Source organism: Leuciscus leuciscus, assembly GCF_965113295.1.
Source record: "Leuciscus leuciscus genome assembly, chromosome: 13".
NCBI classification, from domain to species: domain Eukaryota; kingdom Metazoa; phylum Chordata; class Actinopteri; order Cypriniformes; family Leuciscidae; genus Leuciscus; species Leuciscus leuciscus.
In genome coordinates, this window is record NC_138737.1 from 30,250,351 (window position 1) to 30,278,157 (window position 27,807).

At 37.0% G+C, this 27,807-nt stretch overlaps 1 protein-coding gene across 14 annotated transcripts in view; it reads right to left on the reverse strand.

The window, feature by feature from the left end:
- The window catches only part of prdm16 (PR domain containing 16), a 230,210-nt gene that overhangs the window by 20,126 nt on the left and 182,277 nt on the right, over positions 1–27,807 (reverse strand). For 12 of the 14 annotated variants that reach the window (XM_082189438.1, XM_082189437.1, XM_082189449.1 and 9 more), the window contains exons 4-7: positions 12,578–12,715; positions 3,460–3,562; positions 856–1,057; positions 65–212 (exon numbers count right to left, since the gene is read on the reverse strand). In XM_082189438.1, the coding sequence (XP_082045564.1) occupies positions 65–212; positions 856–1,057; positions 3,460–3,562; positions 12,578–12,715 (591 nt within the window). Of the gene's footprint in view, positions 1–64; positions 213–855; positions 1,058–3,459; positions 3,563–4,847; positions 6,752–12,577; positions 12,716–27,807 lie in introns of those variants that run through there. The other 2 variants (XM_082189440.1, XM_082189441.1) reach the window with 2 other exon arrangements.

Here is a 27,807-nt window from a genome sequence, read left to right on the forward strand (position 1 = left end):
TTTCAGCTTCCCACATATAAACTGATTAACACATTCAAAAACATAAGTGGTTGCAGAAACCTACCTTATCACAGTTTTCACACTCAAAGCGCTTGCCACTGTCATGTGACATCTGATGGCGAATGAGGTTGGATTTCCAGTTGAAAGCTTTGGGGCACTGGTCACACTTATACTCTCTCTCTTCTGTGTGCACGATCATATGCTGCCCCAGACTAACAATAAATAAGAACACCATAAATATTTTCTGTGACCACCATGTAGGCCAGTGTTTCTAAACTGGTCTGTTCTGATAAGATTGCATATCACAGGGAAGAAGAATGCTAAATGCAAGTAATACAACTAATCATATAGCCATGTATAATTACAATAGCAAAATCTTTTAAACGGGTTTTTTTTTTTTTTACTTCAAAGGCTGCACAGTCAAACTCATAAAAAAAATATGGTTTGTGGTGACCTTTTCCTTTGGGTTCTGTGTCATGTTAATAATTTTTTATAATGTTTTCCTATGTGGCTCATTGTAATTTTAGTAAATTTCAATGTTTGATTTTAAGAACATTTTTGTTTGCTTTTGTAAGATAAACATATTATTCATGCAAAAGTTTATGAACGCATGTTTATCACACACATTTAACATGCACATGTGCAATAAACAATTTTGGTTCTGTGTCGGGTCACTGGTACAATGTAAAGTCTGAGTCTTAAAGCAAAACCAGTTGAGAGCCATTGATGTACGCAAATCAGGCACATAAACATTAGAAAGCATTTTTACCCCCCTTTTTTAAATTCTTACAGCTTGGGGTTACCTAAAGCTTGGTGGGTAATTACAACTTGAGCAGTATGGTGGAGCGTGCTGACCTGTACTCGCTAGGGAAGATCTTTTCACAGTCTTTGCACTCGTGTACTGGCTCATCGCTGTCTTCGCGCTCCTGTTTGAAGTCTTCGCTTAGTGAGTCAAAGATAGAGTTGCCGCTGCTGCAGGAATATTTCTGATGCCGCCGTAACTCCAGCTTTGATGTAAAGAGTTCATCACAGTGTTCACAGCGGTACATCTGCTCATCTGTTGGGAAAGCATCACACAATTGCTCATGAATAACATTCATTATTTAAAAGGAATTATTCAATTATAAAAGGTACAGTCTTCAGAATAACTCCTCAAAACGTATCCGGACACTTAAGCCACAATTAAAATTGTCTGAAATTCATCATATTAGATGACAAAATATCAAACAAAGTTGCATTTTCTTTTCTGGCAAGACTCAAAAAAGAGATTTTTAAATGATAAAACAACAGATATACGGTTTAAAATGCAACAAAAATAAATAAATAATAATAAATAAATAAATAAATAAATAAATAAAGCACTTTCTGGTTGTCAAATGTTAGTAGAACATGTCCATAGTTTAGGCTTCCAAATATTTTTGTTTTAATATCAAATGCATAACATCCAAAAATGCTTGTAGTTTTAGTAATGTAAGGCTGGTAGTGTTTAAAGAAAAACATGTATTCTATAACAAATACAAATATTTAAGATCGATACTATATTACAAACCTTGAAAAATGACATAAAACAGTAAAGAGATTACAAGACTAAAGATAAAAATGTCATGGTTTTTGACTTGCTTTCGACTGAAAATCTGTCTTTGGAGTAATTGTTCATATGACCCGGGGTTAAATGGCTAAAAACGTGGCTGTTTTATCCTCGGTGATATCCTGACACAAGAGCCAAGTTCACAGATAACCCTGGAGTCGTGGAGAGGCAAGGAAATTCAAAGGTTCTAAGGTTTGATTCATTAGCTATCATCATCCTCAAATTAAACTCAGTGATATCTCTGATATACTCCATGCATGGCCCAGATCAAGCCAAGTTGGATGACTTTCATTATTCTTTAAATCAATATTGTGAAAGCAAAGCCCATGAAATGCTTGCATCGATACTGTCTTAACTAGGACCATGGCACATTTTCTGCTTTATTTTTCTTTTCTAATGACATGTATTGACAGAACGCACTCCATTGCAATGCTCATAGACTTCCTGCAAAATAAACGAGTATTTTGAATGAACTCCCCTTGTAACCTCAAAGAGGCCTTTACAGGGAAAACTAAAGTGAAAAACTTTTGTGCAGATTTTATTTCTGTACTGACTTTTTTTTTTTTATCGAGAGAAGCCATAAAAAGAATTTGAGACATTATCTCTCCGTCCCATCGGTAGCACTAACGACAAAGGCAGGAATGTTGGGGAAAAGACAGGGAATGGGAAACTAATAGCTCTTGGAGAGAAGTAGGGGGAACACAATTATGTGCAGTTTAGCGGCTAATCTGTGAGCATGGGTGAGGTCCCCCGAGACTCCTCCAGCTCCACTCCAAATTCCACCACCGATAAGCCATGAGAAGGAGGTAGATGTCGAGAGCTCTCATTCTGTCTGTCTATCGGTTTGTCTCTCTCAGCCTCTCGTCTGACTCCTCTTCGATGACCATGTTCATTCTACTCTACATTTCCTTTCTTTTGTTCTCTGGATTGATCTGTCTGAGTGGAGCCTGGCTTGCATCTTTTGGCGTCCCTGTCTCTCTAGCTCTCCCAGAGAGCTTTCTCTTCTGGCCTTTTTGGCAGGGAGATCTGAGGACACATCTCTATCAGATAAAACATTGTGCATGTGTTGGAGAGTGACTGCTGCGCTGTGACACACTTCAGTGCTTTTGCAATTTTCTAGTCTGTATCAACTACTCTGAGCTTCAAATCCCAAATTACCAGATCACTTGGAAACAAAAAAAGATACAGAAGACTATGAGCTTGTTTCAAAATTGCCAACATTCTGTCTTTTAATATGGAAAGTACAAGTGACAAGCCCTGCTTTTTAAGAAAAACATTTAAGTGAAAAATTAAGGATTTATTTAGAAAAAAAGTAGACAAAAAACAAACCACAATAAACACTGTACATTGTACAGTGCAGCCCCCCCCCCCCCCTCCCCCTCTATGTGTGTGTGTGTGTATATATATATATATATATATATATATATATATATATATATATATATATATATATATATATATATAATATATATATATATTGTATACACCTATATACATACATATACACAGACGCGCACGCGCACACAGACACATAGGCTATATTATGTAAACAAAAACTTTTATAGATGCGATTTCTCGATTTGACAGTGTGTAAAAAAAAAAAAAAAAAAATTTAATGAGCCACAAAACAATAACAACATGTGTATCAACTTCTATAGAGCTGCAATTTCATTGTAAATGTCGTCGAATAGTCCTAGTTCAGGTGCCTCTGGGTTGAAATGAATGGATTTTCTTCATTGCCGAACTTTGTACAATATCAAGACATACACACAGGCCACATAAAGCATGTTACTAACTGTTAGAAGAGGTGAACGAGTGTGGTCTGTGTGAGTTTGTTTAAAAGAGTGCCTAATGACTTGCATTAATCTCACCTTCCAGGTTCGGTGCCATTGAGCCCTCGGGGAAAACTCCGTCCTTCATGTAAACCAGTAACTCCTCCCCTATTTCAATATCTCTAATAGCTGTATAACAGATCTGCAAAGACAGAATAAAGACGCATAAGATTTTTAAAACAACAACAACAAAAGGCATTCAATTAGGCTATTATTATTATTATTACTTAATTGTTATTGTTATCATCATCCGTGTTTTTTTTTTATAGAGAAATAAGGCTTTATTTTAAACATAGCAAGTGTAAAAGCAATAATTTTAATTGGTTATATTTTATAATGTTTTTAAGGATAAAAAACACACACGACAAACAATCACAAAGGGGAAGATAAACAAATAATGCAGTAATTATTAAATGCAAAGCGCATTTGAAATCGCCCATGCTTCATTCGATGATTTACTTAACGAAGGCCAACGAGAAATAAATGAAAACACACACACAAAATAAACGAGCGCATTCAAATAATTCCCCTACTGAAATAGGTGAAATTAAAGAATACAATAATACAATAATATAAATAAAAATGGATTTTTTAAATGCAGTAAAAAAAATAAAAGTGTGCTAATCGTAATCCGATGTGTTTGATGTGTTTTCGTTTTTTAATTTCAAAAAATCAAATGAAACACGCACGCAGAAAATTTGTTTTTAAAACACAAAAAACATGATAGTATTGTGTTACTTACCTATATAGATTTCCGTACAGCCTATACTGAAATTATTTATCCAGGGTAAATGAGTTATATGTGTATTTGTTTTTAATCTAAAATCTAAATCCTAAATACAGTTTTTTTTAAATAGGTATTGGCCTAGTCTATATATCATTATCGCGGTTGTCAATTTTTCTAAGTCAAATGTTTTGCTGCAAAGTTTCCTAAATTAACCACAATTAAAATCATTCAAGAGCGCTGTGATGACAAACCACATCTGTTGTGTGTTTTAACCAAAATACACTCAAAAACCATGCGTTTATTTTGTAAAATAAATAATTTATAGAGTGCAACTCACCTAAATAGCCTTAAATAATAATCATAATAAAATAAAAGAACTAGTCCGCTTTATGAAGCGGCATTACAGACTCTTCACACACTGAAAAGGACAGTACCAGTTGTTCCCTCATGAGGGCGCTCAGGGCTAGGCGACAGCAGCTGGTCGGGGCCCCTCTCCGAAATCAACACAGGCTACAGCTAAAAAACTGCACAAACTTCATCTCAGAGCTCCACTGTTGTGACAACTCTAATGTGTGTTACAAAAGTAGGCCAAGGCATCGGTTCGCCGCTCAAGAGGGGTGGCCAATGTATAACACAGCTATTATTATTATTAATATTAATATTACAGTTACAGTTAAACGAAGGGAAGAGCATATCTGACCTTTTTCTTTCCCGAGAGTTGATAAAGTTGGGCTAGTTGTTGAGCGGTGGATCTTAAAGCCTCCAGTTGTAATAGCAGCTCTGGTCCCGTAGAGTTCAGCACGCAACCCATAGTATCATGACACTGCGCGCGACAGCAGCGCGAGACAGAGTCCGAACACGCGCGTCTTTGATGAGGTGAGTCGCGCTCATTAGTGATTCTCTCTATCGGCCACTCCTCCTCTCTTATCTCCAACCAAAAGGATTGAACCCCTCCCCATGTCCTCTCCTCCTCTGACCACCATATGAATCTATTATTGATGGAAAATGTATCTTTCCCAGTTAATGAAAATGTAAAATAAATACATCGACTGTTGGGTTGAGCGCGAGCAGTGCCCCGCGCGAGGATTTCCGTGGGACTTTAAATATATACACCTGCTTTTACTCGCTGTCTTCTGCCACAAACATTTAGCAGATATTTTAAACGATTTGTCTTTGCGTTTTTAAAGACTAAATTCATTATTTGCGCCGACAGAGTTACAGAAACACGCATTATGTCGCCTGAGACACTTAACTGTCTATATTCAACATCAAAAAATGTTATCTTGAATATCCTATTCATGAATAGGCTAACCATTACGTGTATATCAGGCTGTGTAGCCTATTATAATTGATAATACATTGCAATATATAGCGTTTTTGCGGTTTGCTGTTCTCCAATCATTCTATTTATTTATATTTTTATATAGGCTACATCATAATAATAGCCTATGCAATAATTTCATCCAAAAACGACAATAAAGCATACACTTTGTATCCTATATTATTTCATGTATTATAATATTATTATAGGTCTAATTATAATTAATACAACTTTAGTTGTTTTTTATTATTAAGATCTAGGCTGCATGATTCCGGTTTGATCAACGAATTAACTAAATATAATCATCGCATATTTTCAGAGGAGAGTTTGTTGCTTATAATGCTTTATAGATGGTTGTTACACATTGACGAAATTAAACGACTGATTATTTCAACTAAAAATTATAATTCGTGCATCGGATTTTATCTATTTATATCGTTATAACGGTTTGTTATTGTCCGTTTTTAGGCCATTTCAAATATATATTGTTAAAGTTAATGAATCAACAAATAACTAAAAGAATAAATCATGTACAATCATTGGAATTACATATAATAATTACATCACACGAGACATAAAAAGTATCACAATGCAGGTGCCAATCTTTCAATGTTATAAGGCTAAGCAAACAGACTGAAACTTGCATTGGTCTAAAAGATAAAAGTTGGATGTCAAATTGTGCTGTAGTCCTATGGCTAGTTGTCATTTGCTGTGGGTGGAATGCCTTCCTTTCACCCCTAAAGCAATCTATTATGATGGGGCTAAGCTGTCTCTACAGTAAATCTTTTCAGGATCTGACAGCACTGAGAGGGCCATCTTGACCCCCTCACAATGCTTTCAAGTGCTGGGGGCCGATGCATCATCCATCACTTAGGTGACAATAATCCCCTGTCTGTCACACACACACACACACATTCATATAAGTGCAAGCGGACACACACTGATGTGAATATATAAGGAAATACAAATGTAAAAATAACTTTTGTTTGGGTGTGCATGTTTGTTCGCCTGCCATTCAAAATGCAGTTCTGATTCTGACATGATTCACTAAGACAAGATCAGAACAAAGTTCATCCTATCTTAAGCAACTCTTTGATCAAATGCCAAAACCTTATAAAAACTAAACTGCTTGACTAGACGTCAGGGATTTTTTTTTACAAGTTCCTCTCTAGCAAACATGTATATAAATTATATTGCATTTATCAGTCAGTAGCTAATAAGTAATTGAATGCAGACAATTTCAGCTTGTTTAAAAATAATGAAAGTGTTACATACATGCACAGTAAGTTTCTGTTATTTCTTTATATATATATATATATATATATATATATATATATATATATATATATATATATATATATATATATATATATGTATGTATATAAACATAATGATTTTTACCATGAAAATTTGTCAAAAACAATGTCATAAATAAGACTGATTTTTCAATTCTGACCAAAATAAATAATTTAGCCATCTTATATTTGTGGAGTTTTTGTGTGTGTGTGTGTGTGTGTGTGTGTCTCCTGGTAAACCTTACGTTGTGGGGACCAAGTGTCCTCACAAAGATAGTAATACCAGAAATCTTTGACATTGTAGGGTCATTGTTTGGTGCAAACAGCTTATAAATCATATATGATTTTTTTTTTGAAAATGTAAAAATGCAGAAAGTGTTCTGTGAGGGTTGTGTTTAGGGGAAGGGTTAGTGTAGGGGAGAGAATATACAGTTTGTACAGAATAAAAATCATTATGTCTATGGAAAGTCCCCATAAAACATGAAAACCCACCATGTGTGTGTGTGTGCGCGCGTCCTCAGCCCTTCAGAAACAGAAGGCTATGGCATGGCAGATCTGGCTGTGCACTTCAGTGTTTCTGACAAACAGTTTAAGTGCATCTTGAGAGATGAGGGAGGGGGGGTCAGAGGTCAACAGTCTTGCTGAATGGACCACGCCATTGTGCAAAAGCCAGAATACGTCCACCAGCTTTATGCCTATTGTCTCAGAGCGCATAGTTTGATCCGAAAACCGGATTACACTTTCTCAGCGCAAGTAGATAACATCAGATTATGTGTTCCAAAGCATTCTTAAAAAATATACCTTTTCACAAGGACACCTTTATACACAAACCTAGACATCTTTATACATTTTTTTTATTTGATTGGTTCTCACCTTCAGAGTTAATTTTGCACCCTTTATAATAACACAACAAAATAACCTTTTCTTAAAGCAAAGTGTTGTAACTAACACCCTCGCTCTGCTACAGCACAAAACTGCTATTTAGAACCATTCACACCTCAAATGACACCCATAACATTAAAAAAGAGGAAAAAAACACATTAAAAAGTAAGGCCTAAAACTGTGAAGTGCACCACTAACACAGTTGAGTCGTGTTTTCAGGGGCCCGAACACAAAAGACAAATGCGTAAACAAGTAAATAAATGATCCAGGTTGATTTTAAAAGGTTACAGGCACATCAGAATTTGCTGGGCGTGTGCATATTTCCATACGGCTCATGCATTGTGCATGTTCAAATAGAACAGCAAAGTACAAAGTTCAATGAATTATGCATTTTTGCATTGTGTCGCCGCTCTGAATAAATAATAGGCTGTTGTCCGTAAGACTGGGAAAAACGTGTACAAAAGATAAGAAAAGGAAAAAAAGGGAAAAAAAAACCAAAGTAGGAGAAAGTAAATAGAAAGCATGTATTTTGTGAGGCGATTTTAGCTGGAGATATTATTCTCCTGTGGGCCCAGCGGTGGCCGTTCATTGAAGTCAAACGACTTTAATGATTGGGTTTTTTAGTTGAAGTCAATTGGTGGTTGTCAGTCTCAGAGGTTGTCCCTCCTCTCCTCCTGTCCTCCCCTGTTGGTTAGCCTTGTGTTTTATGTGTCAGTATCTAAAACTACGATGGCCACACTAGTTGCCCCTGTTAGTCAAGAGACAAAAGCTTAGACTTTGACTTGTTCCACGAGTCAATCAGCTTGTTTGAAGGGAGACAAACAGCCTAAAAGTGGCAGAATAATAACAAGGAAACAGATCCACTTATGCATATGATCTAAAACACACCCCAAAATGGCACACTTAAAGGAACAGTTCAGCCAAAAATGACAATTCTGTCATCATTTACGTGATGTTCCAACTCATATGACTTTCTTTCATGGAAAGCAAAAGGAGTGAGGCAGAATGTCCTGGCTCTAAAATCTCACCCATGTTCTCATTGTGAAGCATCGAGAAACATTGTGTTAGGTTTGGCATTAAAACATCATTAGATTTCGTGCTTCACTGAATCTCAAGCTGCCATATTTGAACATCCGAGAACACAAATGAGATTTGAGTTACCCCAGCTAACCCAAATATGTTCAAAGAGCGTTTTGCTAATGTTCTCAATTAAACTGTATTTCGGAACGTTCAAAATATCAATTTTTTTTATTTTTTTATTGAGCTAACGTTTTAAGCGCGTTTTTAAACAGCTGATAACTTTGAATGAACGTTCTGTTAACGTTATTGGAAGGTACGTTTTAGATCTCCTAACACAAAGCTCCTGTATCAAATGACTTCAGAAGATTTGGAGTATAGCACACAAGTGGTTGAGACATTGTTACATGTTCTCACTCCCAACTTGTCACCTATTGACACTTGGTCAGGACTCCTCAGCTTCACTTTTTAACGATGTTAAAATTTTTTTCGACGTGCAGGGTACTCCATTGCTTTCAATGAGAAACCGTTGGAGCCATTCACAGACATGGCATGGGCATGGGAATGTCATGATGAAATTATTTATTGGGTTATAATTGTGCCATTATGACATGTTGGGCTGTGATTCTCAATTTAATCAGCAAGTATGATTTTATTTACATTTGTTTACATACTTTATTTAGTTTAGACCCATTTGAACACATAGCCCAACCCCACCCCTAAACCTACCCATTTGTGTATTATATAACATAAAACACATTATATAACAGGCAGATACAACTACAGACACACTTTATTCAATTCCGAGGCCAAACGATTGATTTGTGTGAAGAACAGACCTAAAAGAGATCACTGTCTCCATCCGCCGTAGATCCAATGCACACATTCAAAAAGTGCCGCCCAAAGAAGCGTTATGTCAGCTTTGATTGCGAAATGTAATTTCTCTTGTATGTCTCGTGACTGATTGTGTCATGCTAAAGAGTTGTGCTGCGTCCGAAATCAAATACTGTCTGAGTAGGTACTACATTTGAATTTGAACTTACTTTGTGACCATTAAAAAAGTATGTTCTATATAGTATGACTATGTGTAGTATGAATGAATAAAGTGTCCATCGTATGCACTCTTCAGAATCTGGCCAGAAGTAGCAGGTCATCTGGGAACTTTTCGCCTACTGTTTTTCGAATACTATGTATTTAGACATACTACTCTTTTGGCGTGCTGGTTTTCACATACTATATAGTAGGGAAGTATTTGATTTTGGACCCAGCGTGTATCTTTTGAATTAGATATTCACGGAGAAGGATTATTTTTAGCGATTAAAAAGGTCCACTCTGTTCTTCACATAAAAATATCGTATGGCTTCAGAAGACTTGGAATGCAACGGTTATTTGTAATATTTTTATACAGTTTTAGGTCAGTTTTTGCAATAAATAGCTGTGACTGTACTTTTTTTCGCCTGTTACGTGTTTCATATTGTTAAGAAGTTATATAGACCGGGGTTATTTGCTCCAGAATATCAAAGTTTAAATATTTATAAAATCATTTCTACTTTTACAAATGCAAAGAATGAAATGTGTCTTGAGTTGACACACAAGGCAAACAACTGAAAGCAATGAAGTACCCTGTGACACGAAAAACAATGCTAAAAGGGTGCGTTAAAAAGTGACGCAGAGGGGTCCCGACCAAGCGTCAATATGTGACGAGTTGGGAGTGAGAACGTGCTGTTTATGGGGTTGTTTTTACTCATTTATGAAGCTTCACAGTCTCCATCCACATTATTGTTCGTTGTATGGAAAAGAGCAGCTAGGACATTCTGCCTATTGAAGAAGAAATAAATTCATACAGGTTTATAATGACAAGAGGGTGAGAAAATATTGACCGCAGATCATTTTTGGTTGAACTGTCCCTTTAAACAAGTAAGTGAGCAATATAAGCGAGATAAGGCAACCACCAAGGAACCCTCACTTAATCAGTTAGATATCATGTAAGCAAAGGAAACAATCCACACTCAACAACAACTACACAAGGGCTTCATGATCAGATTAAGACCTCCGCAGTAGTTGCATCAGGATTTGACTGAACAAAGCCCTCCGTACAGTAAACACACAGCAATCTTTCCGGCGAGACAACGAGCCTGTTATGAGATCTCCGGCTTTATGAGAGATCAGATATCTTATCTCAAACAGACAACTGCTCGTCTTTTCAAAGGAAGCATATAATTGAAGACAGTGGATTACAAGATTCAGGAGTGTCCAAACTCGCTTTGTACGTGAATCTTGTAAATGACTTCTGAGTCACTTCCTCTGAAAAAGAGTGGGAACAGCCTTCATCAAACAATAGGCTGTTTTTATCTATTGTCTAAGTGGTGACATCTTGACAGCAGCGGGTCCTGTCCACATCTTCCTGACAGTAGCGTGCTCGCTGTCTCTTCAAGCTTCTCACAGGATGCTCATCATAAAGGCTCATGATGGGGATTGTCTGATATACTCTCAAAAAAGGCTCAAACTGATACTAGACTGTAGGTACCCCATCCTATTATATGATACCTAACTACCCAAATAAGCATGTGATCAAACAGTGATCCCGCAATACATATTAACAACCTGCGTACATTTATGACTGCAGTAAACGCTCTGCTGCGATTTTAGAATTGATGCATTCACTGTAGGAGCATCGTTGTGTTGAGATGGTATTATTAGACATTTACATCATAAACTGATTTATAAATGCATCGTTTCGGCCTTGGATGCTGATTGGTCAATTCAGCGTTCTAGACATACAAAAATACATAACTGTTCAAAACTTTAGATTTAACAGGATTTTTTGGTTTCACTATATTTCAATGGTCCCTTTAACACATTCTGTTGACTATAAGTAACATTGCACCTACATGTCTACTAACTCTTATTTGAGTGTTAGTAGAGTATTAGTAAACTGGTAGGGTTAGGTTTAGTAGAATAAGTTACTTATAGTCGGTAGAATGTCTCTTGGGGAGCATCAAAATAAAGAGTTTGCAGATATTAAGCAGACAGTCTACTAATACTCTAATGAGAGTAAGTTGACATGTACAGTAGTTGCAAAGTTACTTATAGTCAAACAGAATATTCAAGAGGGACCATCAAAATAAAGTGTTACCGATTTTTTTTCTTATGCCCAAAATTCTGCATTTATTTGATTAAAAATACAGTAAAACCAGTAATATTGTGAAGTATTATTACAATTGTAAATAACAGTTTTTCTATTTTAAAATGTAATTTATTCCTGTGATGCAAAGCTGAATTTTCATCGTCATTACTCCAGTCCTCAGTGTCACATGATCCTTCAGAAATCATTCTAATATGCTGATTTGGTCCTCAAGAAACCTTTGTTATTATTATCAATGTTGAAAACAGTTGTGCAGCTTAATTTTTTGTAGAACTCGTGATACTTGTTTCTTTGATGAATAGAAAACATTTATTTGAAACACATTTTTTTGTACATTTTTAAATAAAAAAAAAATAAAAAATGTCAGGACTATATCTTCTGCTTGGCTTTTAACAATTTTGTTTAATAAAATATTTTTAATGACAATAACATTTTTATTATGAAGTTTTATGAAAACAAGGCGCTTGGTTGAGCTGTATTTTAAATACATGATATGGTCACGGCATGACCTCTCAGATCACATTACTTACAATAATCTAAATTGTCACACAATTATCTACAAAATAACATAATTGTCAAAATTATTTCAAAACAGTGTGTATAATAACTAGTGAATGAACAAATAGGTGCAATTAATGAAGGAAATGCACTTTTGGCATTGTGCATTGCTCCCCAGAAACAGTCTATACAACAGCTTGAGGGAGTCCAATCAGACGGTGGAGATGACAGAAAAGAGACGTGACAGAAACGAGTGTTTACTCTCAGCTCACCTGGTCTTCGCTGATGTGGCACATGGCCAGGTTGTGCTCTTCATGGGACGGGGCTGTGCGCACATATTTGAGCCAACTCCCACTGGCCTCCAGAGCCCCATCCAGACAGAACTTCACATTGCCCATGTTGTCCATTACCTGGAGAAAGACAAACACAATGCATTTTAAAGGGTGCTGTCATTAAAACATATCTACAGACAGTGACTACAAAGATAAGTGACGTAATATGTAACAGACGTCATATAAAGGAGCAGCTAGTAAAACATGAGGTTACACTTTATTTCGATTGTCCACTTTAGACACTATACTAACTATACTTTGCAACTACATGTCAACTAACTCTCCTTAGACACTGTGGTAGACTGTTAGGGTTTGGTGTTAAGGTTCGGGGTTAGTAGAATAAGTTGATATGTAGTTGCAAAATTACTTTAAAATGTATGTTGGGGGACCCTAAAAATAAAGTGTAAGCAGATATTAGGCTACTAATCCTCTTTTGACTGGTAGTTGACATGTAGTTGTAAAGTTACTCATATTTAGTAGAATGTATAAATTTCTAAAGTCCACTTTAGACATTCTACTAACTATAAGTAATTGCAACTACATGCCAACTACCAGTCAATAGAGTATTAGTAATCTGTTTGCTTAATATCTGCTCAATATGCATCAATTCTAACACTTTATTTTGATGCTCCACTACATACATTCTACTGACTAGAAGTAACTTTGCAAATACATGACAACTTATTCTTCTAACCCTATAACTATAAGTTTGAGTGTTTGTTGACATGCACAGTAGTTGCAAATGAGTTAGTTCACATTGTTGCAAAGTATAATGTCTAAAGTGGACTATCAAAATTATGTGCAACCAAAAGCTATTTACTTTATCTGTAGTTTACAAGAATCAAATCTATTTTTTCCTCTATGCTCACATTGTTATACATCGAAAGGGGGGATTTAAACATTGAAGACATCTTCAATGCCGTGTGAAGCCTCAGAGGCTCATGTTGATTAACTTTGGTTAACCTGACACTAGTAGGGAAGTAGAGTTTGAGGTGTCTGGTTACTTGTCAAGGGAAACGGAGAGAGAGATGGAGGGATTGAGAGAGGCAAAGTGAGACAGGATGTCAGGAAATGACCGGAAGGAGAGTGGACGCTGTTCTCTCGTGAGATTTACGGCGCTCTTTTGTTGATATATTACCCAGCAAAAGTGAGAAATGCCACTGAAAACTGTGGAGTCTCTCTTTGAAAACAGAAACTCTGTGTAAATGTTTGCTTCAGCTCTATGAAGTTGAAACCAAATATCAAGTGTGCCGTGAGCGATTAAGACAGAAACGGAATATCCGCAAAAGTGGCGTGAATCCGTGCTAATAAATCTGTCTCTGGGCCCATGTTAGCCCTGAACTCCAGAGTGATTATATTCCAGCACATTAACACTCACAGTGGGCTGTAGTTGGAACATCTATACGGATTTTAATCAAGACAAATGAGTTTCATAGTCAGTTAAAATAATTTTGCAATCAAATATTTACTAAATATTAACTTTATATTTTGCTAAATTGCATTGCTACTTACAGTAAAATATTTTTGAGAAAAGTTCATCCTAAAAGTGCTTATACACATTTTCCAGGTTTTCCATGCTTGTTAAAACTTTGATTGTATGTCTGAACATTTGTGTGTGTTTGTACCTCTCAAACAGATACACACACATTGATAACACTTTTCTGGGAGCCCATATGCATAATGCCTTATAATGCTATTCATAATGCCTTATAATTAAGAAGCAATTTAAACCCCTTTTCATAAATAATGCAATAAAATGTCAATACTATCAACATTAACATTTTAGGTAATTGTTTTAATAAATATATATATGTAAAGGTAGACAAATAAATATATAAGGGAAAGTAAAATATATTTTAATTTTGTGACTGGTCACCATTTGTAATCAACTTTTGCCTTTACTAATTCCTTTAAAAAGTCCTACATCAGGGCAAATGATTTTTAAATGTATTACAATTTTAAATGTAAGTATTTCATGTGGCCTCACAATTAATATGGGCTCATGAAAGATGTGCATAATCATTTTAAACAAATCAGTAAAAATGGTTTTCAATGAGTATGTAAATGTTCTAAAAAATATAGCTCATGTTTATGAATGGTTACACCTTAAACAAGTATAATGCATTGTTGTTGATCATGTGTTAAACAATATAATCTTCAAATGGATGTGAATGGGGAAGTATTACAATGTCTTATAATGGTGATTTCTTCATGTACTTGACAAATGACTGACTTTCTTTTAAATGTCAGAAGTTGTGTTGGGTGTGAGAGAGCAAGACGCATGTGTGAAGTTTGTTGAAGCTGGATAGGGACATGTTCACATCTACTGCGGTCAAATACAGAAAACTGAACAACACTTTAAGAATAATTCACCAATGTACACATTTCAAACATCCACAAATGAGCAAGAATTTAAATCAAGATAAATGAGTTGCAAAATGGTACAGTGTTCCCAGATAAAAATGAAAACATTTCAATAAATGTTTGAAACGCAAAGGTTTCATTACATTTCTTGTTTCTTTGAAGATTACATTCCATCTAAATGTAAAAAAAAAAAAGATATATATATATATATATATATATATATAATAATAATTGATGCGTTTCTGTTGTTTTGGAGAGCTGAAACGATGTACCCAAGAAGACTCCCGATGATGTTATGCAAATACATGTCACTGAAATCTAATGAAATGTTAAAAGGAACAATATTGCACACTACACATATTCAAGTGAAGGTGAACTCATCTGTCTCAAACTAACTACAGGTATCACTCATGAGAAACATGTTACTTTGAGGAGGGATTGAGGCTGTAAAAGGGTTTGCAAACACTGTTTCTCCGGGTTCAACAGTGATTTACACACATCGTAATAAGAGAAACATAACCTATAGTATATATTTATTAGTGGCCTTTGCTAAGGCAAGCACTACTATTATTATGGCATTTGAACAAACCTCTAACCCTAAGTATTCAACTTCGTCATGTTGCATGTTCATCAGCTACAAACAAATGATAACTTAAATTGGCTGTGGCTTTCTGAGGAGAGGTGTGCTTTTAGTTTTCAGACTAAATATGATCAAATGATTTGCACATGGTGGAAGACAAGAACAGTATAAATAGGCAAATCAGACTTGCTTAAAAGGATATCTATACCCTAGAAATCACACCCTAGCAACCGCATAGCAACATTCAGGCAACCGCACAGACCCAGCCTAACTGATGTCATAGTCACACCTTGCTGGAAAACTGCTTTATAGATGAAATGATCTAATATTTGATGACCTTTATAACGTACAAAATCAACACTGAACTGACTTCAGCTGAACAATAGATCTGCTTTACAGCCGGAATGAACTCTGTTCGCATCATTAAATCTGCTTTGAAACAATCTGTATTGTTTAAAGCGCTATATAAATAAAGGTGACTTGATTTGACTGTCCACTGTCAATAGTGTAGCGATGTATGAAGCACCGCTCACACAGAAGTCACTATCAAACCAAGCAGCTTTCTGTTGGTCAACACAGCAAATTCGTGAGACCAACTTGAAAAAAGCGCAAATTTCGCCCTCACGTGAAACTCCGCATTGTGCAGATTCCTATTGAAATGACTGGATTTTGCCTGTGAAATGTAGCAATGGTAAATGTAAGTAAGCACACCTTCATGAACTAACACTGTACACTGCAAGCGACTAAACTTATCTCTCCCATTCTAATCAGTTAAGCTCTTTACAATACAAGCATACAGACGTGACATGATACATTCAAATCCAGGGGCGACTTGAAATCAGGTAAGGTTTTTTCCTCTTATCTCACTCTCCCTTCTAAGTTTCAGGCCCATTTTCTCTCTCTTTCTCTGCTTTCCCAAAAGTTTGAAGGGTCAAATACCAGAGGGACGGCTCTCGAGTCTGCTTTGGGGTTAAGGAGCCCCTCTGTGCCGTTTTAAGAGCCCAATTACTCCCATCAGGTGTGAGGAACTGCCTTTGCAGACGAGCTGGTACAAAAACACACACACACATGTGCCACTGGGAGTGTTTGTGCCACAAGGTGAAGAATAAGTGTGCTAAACAGCTTCAGCCAAGCCGTATTTCTAAAACGTCGACACCTTCACAGGCTAAACGGGCACGAGCGAGTAATATAACGTGATTTTAGTTAGTCTTGTTGCTGAAGAAGAACAGAAAGAATGAAAGGCAAGAAAGCAGGGTAAGACTGGGAGAGTGAGATGACCTCTGACCTCGATATGGAGCTAATCAAAGACAGAAAGAAGGGAGAAAAAACAATGAAATAGACAGAAACTTAACTGACCTGGTTTCAGGTACACACACACACCCAACCAAATGATGAGCACAGACACTTTAGTTTTTCATGCCATTTTGTTATGGTTGTTTATAGTTTCCAAGAAACTGATGTGCATACATATTTTACAGTGGCTTTGAAAGTGGATCATCTAGTTATGTTTATAATCATCTTTGTGAAAACTATTTCACTGCTGCCAATTTTTTCATTAATTTCTTGTTTTGGTTTGTGTCCAACATGTTCCAATATGCCTGTATTTACTCACCCTCATGTTCCAAATCAACAGATATTTTCGATGAATATTGGGAACAAAACGACAAAAAATGTTCCACAGAAGAACAAAAGTCACACCGCTTCGGAGCGACATGAGGGTGAGTAAATCATGACAGTATTTTGGTGTCACCTGTCAAGCTCTCAAATCCAAAAGTGGGAGCGAATTCCTTTTCAGAGCAATTTAAACGCAAAGCATATTATTCTCCCAGCAATCCATCTCAATCAGGTACAAAATGTGCTAAAATAGCACTGCGTTATCTACTTCGCCTCTGTTCTGTTCAAATATGTCTCCTTTCTATGCAAATACGGCCTATTGCATATCGTCCCTATATTCGATGTGTGCTGTTTGCCTGAAATTCATTTTAAAAGAAATGTTTGTGTACATTTTCTAATGATCATGGCAGCAGTAATTCATCAAATGATGGGGAAGAGTGCTATTACCACTGATGATCTGGATGTGATCCAGTCAAACATTTTAAAGAGCTCATTCATGTGTGTATTGCAGTGAAGTGATGCTGCACGATCCCTGTAAAACACACCAGATCACACTGGTTTGCTGTTTGTGTGTTTGCAGCATCACCTGATTTGCATAATTCCTTTAGTGAATCAAAAACAATGCTATCAGTGGGCTAAATTCATTCTTGGTGAATTCTCCCTCGTTTTAATGGATGTGTGTGTGAGATTTCCTCCCTCCGTACAGAAGCCCGACAGGATATATGATAAGACGGACCCTGAATTGAACACTTTTGTTTCTCACAAAGGGAAAAGAGGGAAATTCCCCTACAAACCCTTTTAAACCGGCAGCTGCACACACACATGCTGTCCACCTTTACGGCGTACAGCTCCTCAACCTGCATGACTGATGTAGTGTGCAAAGTGAACATCTCATAAAACGTCACCTGCAGTCAGGCCTACATGTACCTGTAACATATCAATATTTTACAACGCCAGCAAACGCCATTTCTGCAGCCATATATAACGGGGGCCCGCAAACACAAAGTATTCACACATTATTCATAGTAATAAAGGTCTGGAAACATGTTGTGCTTCTTGTTGTGGCGCTAAAGGAAAGCTGAAAAACCGTGGAAGTGGGTCAAAGCATTTCTTTAAGTGCGAGGGTTCTTGTGAAGTGTTTCATTGATTAGGTGTTGTGTGCACTGGCGAGAAGAAAAAACACATTGTGGTGAAAGTTCTTATCTCTCACCTGTGTGTGTATTTATGTGAAGCAGGGTGTGTGTGAGTTTGTATGGGGGGGTTTATGTCTCACTGTGGTTCATTTCTATTTAACATAAACCACAGTGAGAAGTTTTACTTTTTCCACATTCAATATTGATATTGAAACGATATTTCAATATTCAAAGGTTTGGGGTCAGATTTATTTTATTTTATTATATATATATACTTTATTTTGAATTGTAATAGTATTTCAAAATGTTACTGTTTTAATGTATTTTGTGCTCAAATAAATGCAGCTTTAGTGAGGATAAGAGACTTCTTTAAAAATTTAATTTACTCAAAATTCACAAAAATATTTGTGAAATATTATTCTCAGATCTAATATTCCATTAGCCTAACTGTGGATGGGATTGCAAATATGTTGGCGCATTGATATAAAATTGATGTAATCTATGTTTACATTCTATTCTATTTAAATATGAAATTTGATTAGGTTTTCATTTGAAATTCTTTTTTAATGTATTGATATTTAGACATAAGATTTCGTAAGTGCAAAGCCGTCACAAACGTCTCAGGAGGTGTCTGTCCTCATTCAGGCTTGAGCACTTCAGAAATGGGGGACGCTGAGAGAATTCTCTGTGCTTGTCACCCTCATTGTGTAAAACAGGAAGGCTTAGCTGACACCTCTGTAGAGAGCGGCCCAACACAATGGCTAATGCAGTGACACAAGAACAAGCATACACACTCTCTATGCTCATATCCTGGGGAAGTGTGTGTGTGTGTGTGTGTCTGTGGTCCTGATAAACCCTACATTGAGAGGACCAAATGTCCCCAAAGATAGTAATACCATTCATTTGTGACCTTGTGGTGACATTTATTTGGTCCCCATGAGGAGAACAGCTTATAAATCATACAGAATTATGTTTTTGGAAAATAAAAAAAATTCTGAAAGTTTTCTGTGATGGGTAGGTTAAGGTTTAGGGTTTGGGGAGAGAATTTACAGTTTGTACAGTATAAAAATCATTATGCCCATGGAAAGCGACATTAATCACTGTTGTGGTGGTGTTTTGTGGGTCTGTGTGCCACAGTAATGGACTTACTGGACTTAGTGGTTTACTTGATTATCATATAATTTTCCAGGAAAATTATGTTAAAATGTGAGTATATGATACATCAGGATTTTGGGGAATGCTAATTTGTAGTTTCTTTGTTCAATCATCTCAATCATCAGTGCATTGCATTATATATTTTGTCCCCCACAATCAAAGTATTTAAATTTCATCCTACCAAGATGTATCATTGGGAGAAATATATAGCGACAATTGATAATTATATAGAATTTATGTAAGTAGTGCTATACTGTTATTAAAGAGAATTTCATCTTAATTTTTGTCAATATAAAAATCAGCAACTGCATTAAATAGCAAAAAAAAAAAAAAAAAAAATTTGCTCAGTTTGTTTCCCCCTCCTCTATTATGAGCCTCATCATGCTATATGAGCAATAAAAGCATGATGTACCAAATACGATACTGAACAAAAAACACATGCAAAATATTTTGTGGAAAGTTTAATTAACTGTTCCATAAAAAAAAAAAAAAAAAAAAAATTCGGAGTATTACTTCATATGTCATGGTTAAGAAAATCCGAGTGTGGTTCCCAGGCAATGATTAGGTTACTAATGTGTTGAGCGTTGTTTATTGTGATGCTATGTGGTTGTTAGGGTGTTTAGATGGTTGCTAGGTGGTTTCTTACTGAGCCAAGACAAAACAGCCCACCAAAAGTCTCTACAATAGAGATTCTCTATGATATGATGCAAGTCTTAGGGTTATTTGTGCTGTTTTATCTTCTGCCAGGTGAACCTTTGAGATGCTGAAACAGAAGCAGAGAAGGCAGTAGAGATGGCAGCTAGAGGGCAGTCATGTACGGGGCCCGTGGAGACAGAAGAAAGGTCAAACACATCCTCTTCCTTCACACTCACTCTCCGTCCTCTCACACTCCATCAGTTGACCTCCGACTTAAACATGTGTCCCCGTGCTGTAATTAACAGCTCTGGTTAGAGTTCATTAAAGTCAGATCCAGGATCAGTTTCCCATAATCAGATTCTTATCGGACACATTACGTCTGGAATCCAAAACTGGCCACGGATCAGAGGAGAAGCACACCTCGTACAACAGACACTTTTTATGCTGAGTGTGGGGGGGGGGGGGGGGGGGGGGGTGTGCACATGATGCAATATGAAACCGGGATTGTACATGGTTTTTCTGTCTCTACTATTCCTTTATTTTTATTCTTTTTGCTTATGGATTTTTTATAGGTTGAAAGGCATGGAGAACATTTAGAACATTTTAGAACGCATTTCACTAATGTAATATCATGCATCACAGAGTGAATATTTTACTATTGCAAATGTTATCCATCAGAATTTTAGTGGAGGTTTAGATGATTCTTTATTCTTAGGTATTTTATACCTAAAATAGGTCTTTATTGGTATATTTTCATTTTCATTTAAGTTTTAGTAATTTTGTTATGTGCTTTTGTCATTTTTATTTTTTTTGTTTATTTATATACAGCTTTAATTAGTTTTTATATCAGTTATAGTTTTAGTAATTTTAGTAATGTAGTAAACGAAACAGTAATTTTACTTCAACTTAAACTAATTAATTTCAGTTAGTTGCCAAATTGTATATATTTATTGTATGTATTGTTAATAGTTTTTTGTCCAGCTTTTATTTAATTACCGAAAATGATTACAATTGTGATTCCAGAAGGAAGATGGGAAAACGGATGAAAAATCCCATATATGGAGAGACAAGAACAATATAGACCAGAATATCACTAGTAGTGGGTTCTTTTGACTCAAGCTAGTAAGAAACTCCCTAGCAACCATCCAGGACACCCTACCATTTACTCTACCAATGCCCTGGTAACGCCCACGCATAAAACAATTACATTTACATTTTGACTACAACCCTTTAAAATACAATCGCTGATGAATCATGAGCAACAAGACCAAGCACGTGTGAAAAAAACTCAATTTTATTCTATATTGTCTTTAAAGTTGTGCCTCAGGCTGGATAATTTGCACTTTTCTGCCATTTCAGAGGGCCAGTGGGTTATATTTATACATATGGCAGTTTCTTGACATTGGCGCGGCCCCCTCCAGCCCTCGCCCAGACAGACAGACACATATACACACACACTCATGTCCATTCATTATACCTTATCTAGCCAGGGCTAACCTGCAACCCTGACACAGGATATCCTGCTGCCTTCATTACAGTGCCAGAAGTCATTACTCCACGTCACACACACACACACTCACGCAGCCATACACCTCCTAACTCTTTCAAGCTGCCTCCAGACGCACGCCACACACACCAATGGCAACGTTAGCATCAAAGCCAACAGCGTAGTCTGGGCTGCCAATGAGGTGAGACAGAACAACAGCCATCAACAGATTGACAGACAGACAGAGAAGAAACATTATTAAAGAGGAAGTCTCACTCAATTTGTGGTCATAGCTAGATAATAGCGCAGTGATAACGCTTATAGGATGAAGATGTGTGTTTGTGTGTTTCCCGATGGACAAATCCCTCTTAAAGGGATAGTTAAAGGGATAGAACATTTTGTCATCACTTACTCATCCTCAAGTTGTTCCAAACTTGTATGGGTTTCTTCATACTGGTTTGGAACAACTTGAGGGTGAGCAAATGATGACAGAATTTTTTTTTTTTTTTTGTGAAACCAAAGACCTTTAAGTGCAGTGCTGTCTCCTGTCCCCACTGTTCTCATGGACAAGAACCTGGAGAGAGGGTCCAACCCAAACCATACATTTCAGAGGGATAGAGAGAAAAGCCCATTAATCCTATTTTATTAACTTCACTGGACTCGGTTGGATGTGCATCTAAATGTGTTTGTGTTGCCAGATCTCTCCCGTCATTCTTGCCCTCTCTCTCCAAAATCAATCCCAGACATGTATTAATAAAAGTCAGTCTGCAACCACAAAGCGCCTGTACGGTTCAGGCAGACACCAGCAGCTCTGCTCATCAGCGTGTACTTTGAGACTATCACAACGCCCGATGAGCAATGACTTTACTTCACTGGCTCGGTCCAAAACACGCCTGCAAGTCCAGCAAAAGAATGTTTGCTGCCAATGCAATGCAGATCCAAACCCTTACAGCCGTACGGCTTCTATCGTGTAAATGCAATGTCATGGAAAGCCTAAAACAGCTTCCTTCTGTCAAACAAGTTTGTGAAATTCCTCCAAATGTGCCCAGATTTGTTTAATGAGACTTTCTTGAACCAAACAGTTTTCATTTTGGAGAATAATTACAGTGGAAAAGGAAATTACAGAATGTTCCATACAGAATTTTTCCTCCATGTTATTTGAAAATTTATTTCACAATAACATTTAGTATAGTGGCCCCAGGGGGACATGACACAACAAAATTAGCAATGCAAGGAAAAGTTTCAAATTCTCACCAGAATCAGTCCACTTCCAAATAAATGGAAAATGAGCCACATCACAGCCAAAATACAATACAAAATATTAGCCATAACACAGCACAAAGGAAACTTAATACAACAAAAATAAACCACAATACAAAAATGTTCCACAACAAAGAGTTTCCATTATTCCATTAACAGAATGGAAATATATGTAAAAAAAAAAAAAAAAAGATATTAATATATATGGGGATGATTAGGAGGCCATGATGGACAGAGGCCAATGGGCATATTTGGCCAGGATGCCGGGGTTACACTCCTACTCTTTCGAAAGACATCCTGGGATTTTTAATGACCACAGAGAGTCAGGACCTCGGTTTAACGTCTCATCCGAAGGACGGTGCTCTTTGACAGTATAGTGTCTCCGTCACTTTACTGGGGTGTAAGGACCCACACAGACCACAGGGTGAGCGCCCCCTCCTGGCCTCACTAACACCTCTTCCAGCAGCAACCTGGTTTTCTCAGGAGGTCTCCCATCCAGGTACTGACCGGCTCAACCCTGCTTAGCTTCAGTGGGCAACCAGTCCTGGGCTACAGGGTGAAATGACTGCTGGAATTTAAATAATGCTGGAATTTTTTTTTATTACAAATATTTAGTTTTGATTAATTTGTTGTCTTCAATTTCTATTTCTGTTAATATAGTTTCATCTTTGTCATTTAAATTTTGCTTTTATAAGACAGATGTATTTATTTTTGTTAGTTAGTTTCTTATGCTCATCATGCTGCATTTATTGAATCAATAATGTAAAAAAACAAATATTGTTATATTTATCACAATTTAAAGTAATAGTTTTCTATTTTCATTTGTTTTAAAATGCAATTTATTCCAGAGAAGGCAAAGCAGAACTTTAAGCATCAATACTCCAGTCTTCAGTGTCACATGATCCTTCAGAAATCATTCTCATATACTGATTTGCTGCTCAAGAAACATTTCTTATTATTGTCAGTGAAGAAACAGTTGTGCTGCTTCATTTTTTGGTATATTTATTGAGTTTGCTTATAGTTCAAGAATCATCTACATTTAAAATATAAGCAAAAAGGGAATGAATTCTGTTCTTTGTTGTACTGGTTACACCTAACAACAGCATCTGGAATACCTCCTCCTACACACACACACTAAAATGTTTGTGGTTTAATCAGGTGTTTGTAGGTGGTGTGTAGGAAAGCCTGGGTGACGGGGCTACAAAAACCACCACCGGAGGGACATATCAAGAGTCCGTCTTCTTCACACACACCCGACACCCACTAATACCCCAGTGACTGGCTCACTGTTTGGGTACGTAGGGCAAAACTTTAAGAATTTACTACCTGTTTCCCTCTGTGCTGTCATTACGGACAGAACACACAACACAGATGTACCATTACGTACAATAATAAGAGCTATTACACACACACACACCTTTGTAAATCTGTGAGGAGTCGTAAAATTTATTAGGAAAACCCCCTATTCCGCCGCATATGCGCATATGTGGGAATGTCGAGCTGCGGTTTGTGTTTCGCCGTCATCATTTCTGTGACTCCTCATCTTGCGAGGGCAGGCTCTGGTTAATTAAAAAGCGGGTGAGCCTGGCTGGCTGGCCGGACGCTCTCGTAAAAACACATCTGGGCTGCGATATGATTGGCGAAAGATGGGGCGGTGCTTCACTGCCACTGTTGAGAGTACGAGCGCTACGATAGTCCCGCTGTCACTCTGAGACTGAGACAGAACCGTGATCGATTACAGACGTACAGTACATGCACAGAGACACATGCAAGACGGCCTGTGTCTCATTACTATAACACAGCTGCCACACACACAAAAATGGAATTGTAACACAGGGCTGCAAACTATCATTTGTAGGGTAAATAAAACGAATCACTGATAAAATAAGATTTTGTCACGCTGAAAGATAGGACGTTTACACCTGGTATTAAGAAGTGTTTTGGTCGATCGGATCACAAGTGGACGACACTAAATACAGGTGTAAACGGGGTCTAAAACGTTTTGAGCTTGTCCACTTTTGACTACTTCCAGAGGTAAAGTTGAAAACGCATTCCACCGGATTGCTGTCATAGTGTAGACTCTCATGTGATTCGATGAGCCACAAAAGACCGCCTTCTCTCCGCCTACTTATCTAACGCGTAAGCATTATGAGGAAGTGCGCTTGCCAGACGGGATTTAAACTTAGTCGGCTGGAGACCCAAATTTGGTTTGAAGACGAAAAACGTACACAATGTTCTTTCCCTATTTCTGATTTCTAACACACACTCATACGGCCCTATCATACACTCCGGCGCAGTGCAGCGGCAGGCACGACGCAAGTGTTTTTTGCTAGTTTCAGCCCGACGCAGTTATCATTTTCACATCCTGCGCCATGTTGTTTAGTAGCAGATGCATTTGTTCACCCATAGGCGTGCTGGTCTGAAAACGAGGTGTGTTCAGGAGCATTGTTGGTGCGTTGTCTGACAATGCTCTACAACAAGTTCCATGAGAAAATGAGGCATGCGGACTATAAATTGATTTAAATTGATTCAATAATGAAATGTACTTTCTTTTAGCCAACATTTCTGTTTTCTGTTTATAGTATCCTATCTTAACAATAGCTTAGCATCTTGCTAATGTCAAATCAATTGCTTAACATGAGACACACTAATGTACTTGCTGCTCATGTAAACAGTTTGAAAATAAGTCACTTATGAGGTTCCATCTCCCTCAAGATGCTGCCTTACAAGAGAACTCCTCCAAGTTTACTCGGTTGAGGAACAGGACCTTAGAGAAGGTGTGGAGCAGAACTCAAAAACAGTGGAGCGACAGCCGTAGGACTCATTTTCCTGTCTTGACCCGTCCTCTTGATAGCACGACGGCTGGTACGTATTAAGGTTTGACAGCACCAGGCCCCCATTAGACAGCCAGACAGATTCCGCTTACAGAAAAACGGCCCATTATCAAAGACACTCAGATGGAAATACAACACTGATGGGAGGAGGAGCAGAGAGGCACAGGATGGGCCCCTGAATACTCATTTGGTCACAGTGGTCAAAAAGCCCAACCGCACAAACATTCTCAAATACACTCAACTGCATGATTTACAGTATCGTTCATGTCCGTTTCAATGAGAAATGAGTTATGAGCTGAAGTTTAATACTTTTTAATAGTTATAATAACATGCTATCTCTGGATCATCCACTAGCTTTCGATAAAGGGGCTAGTAGGCAGTTTTATGCAAAGAAAGGAAAGAAAAAAACCTGGTGGTTTTGCGAAAAAAAAGATACATTTCAGACTGCACCTCCATAATGAAACCCCCTGTATGTAATTTATGGGTCCTCGTTAAGGCCGGCTCAGGAATGGCACTATTGCATTCTGCTTTCCTTCTTAACTGGCCGGCTTTGGAAGTCCGCGTTTTACAGCCAAGCTTTATGATATGTATTTAGGGCAATTAGGGTGGAGATATATTGACTCATTACGACAGAGCAGGTGCAGGGAGAGAGTGGCATGTATATAAATGCCCCAGGTGGGGATTTGAGCCCTGCTTCGACTGCACAGAGACGCCACAGAGCGTATCCTCTTGCTTTAAGAAGTCCAGGGGACCATCGCAGGATTTCATCTACGCCACAACAGGGCCACATCACCCTTGTTTTCATTTAATGCCCGGTCTGGGCGCTGGATGTGTAGTGCATTTGGTCATAAAAACCAGATCAATGCTTGTAAATTTCCTGTTAAACCTTGGTAGACAAAAAGAAATATGTGCGATGTAGTGCACAAAAACAAATATGTAAAAGCAAGTTATAGACTTGAAAAGTTCAACTGCAATTCAAGAAATCTTACAATATATATATATTTTTAAAGATTACAAGAATGCAATAATTTTTTAAGAAAAGAGTTTAAACACAAAAGCGCCACACTATAATGTAAATGTATTCATAAAAAAAAATAAAGAAATGAATCAAACCCAATAATTCATAGGTTAATTTCAACAATCATTTAAATTATAATCATAAAAAAGTGGTATGTTGCATTGTTGCCTCATATCTAAGCATTCATTTATTAATAGTTATTAATATATTTTGCATTTTTTATCCATTTTTGCGTAAAAAAGTCTTAATATTTGGTTTTCTGATTAAATTATTAATTCAAGAAAGAAAAAATTAAGCTGATATTATTTCCATTAGATTTTGAATTAGATTAAAAATTTTAGTTAAAGTTTTAGTCATTGTTGTGTTGTATTTTTTTTTGTCTATATCGTTTTTTTAAGGTTTAAAATGAGAAATAAACCTGAAAATAGAGAAAACCTGAAATAAAAAATATATATATTTTTTAAACATTTAATTTAATTTAATTTCAGTTATGTTTATTTTATTTTATTTTATTTCAAGTAATGCATTTTTTATGGTACATTGCACATTTTATAAGATTACTATGGTAGTAGGCTATTCCAAACATATCCTGTGATTTTTTTTCTCACTCTAAATTGACCTTTTTCTTTCATTTGCATGTCTCATCATAAGATGAGGCCCATTATAAAATGAGAACATATCGACTCTGATGGCTAAAGCACTAAACTAAATGACTCTTAACTGTGAGCGCACACTGACTTTGAATAATGAGGCTAATCACGGCTGTGCCCCCCACATGGCAAGAAGGAAAATGTGCCACACATGGGGTAAAATGACACAGCTTCTCTAATTGTGGCCAAGGACTTCAGCAGAGATCTGCGGCCGTTGACTGACCAGAAAACGACATCAGTCGGCGCTCATTGTGGTCTATTCAACATTTTCATGACTGGATCTTGAAAAGAAATTCATATGACAATTACAATAGCCAGAGCTTCACAGAGAGAATCTAACAGAATGTGAATATTGTACAAATTACCAGACCTATGTTCACTTTAAACATCAAGAGCAATTGAACACGCAGAACTTACAGCAATCAGGAAGTCAATTGTGT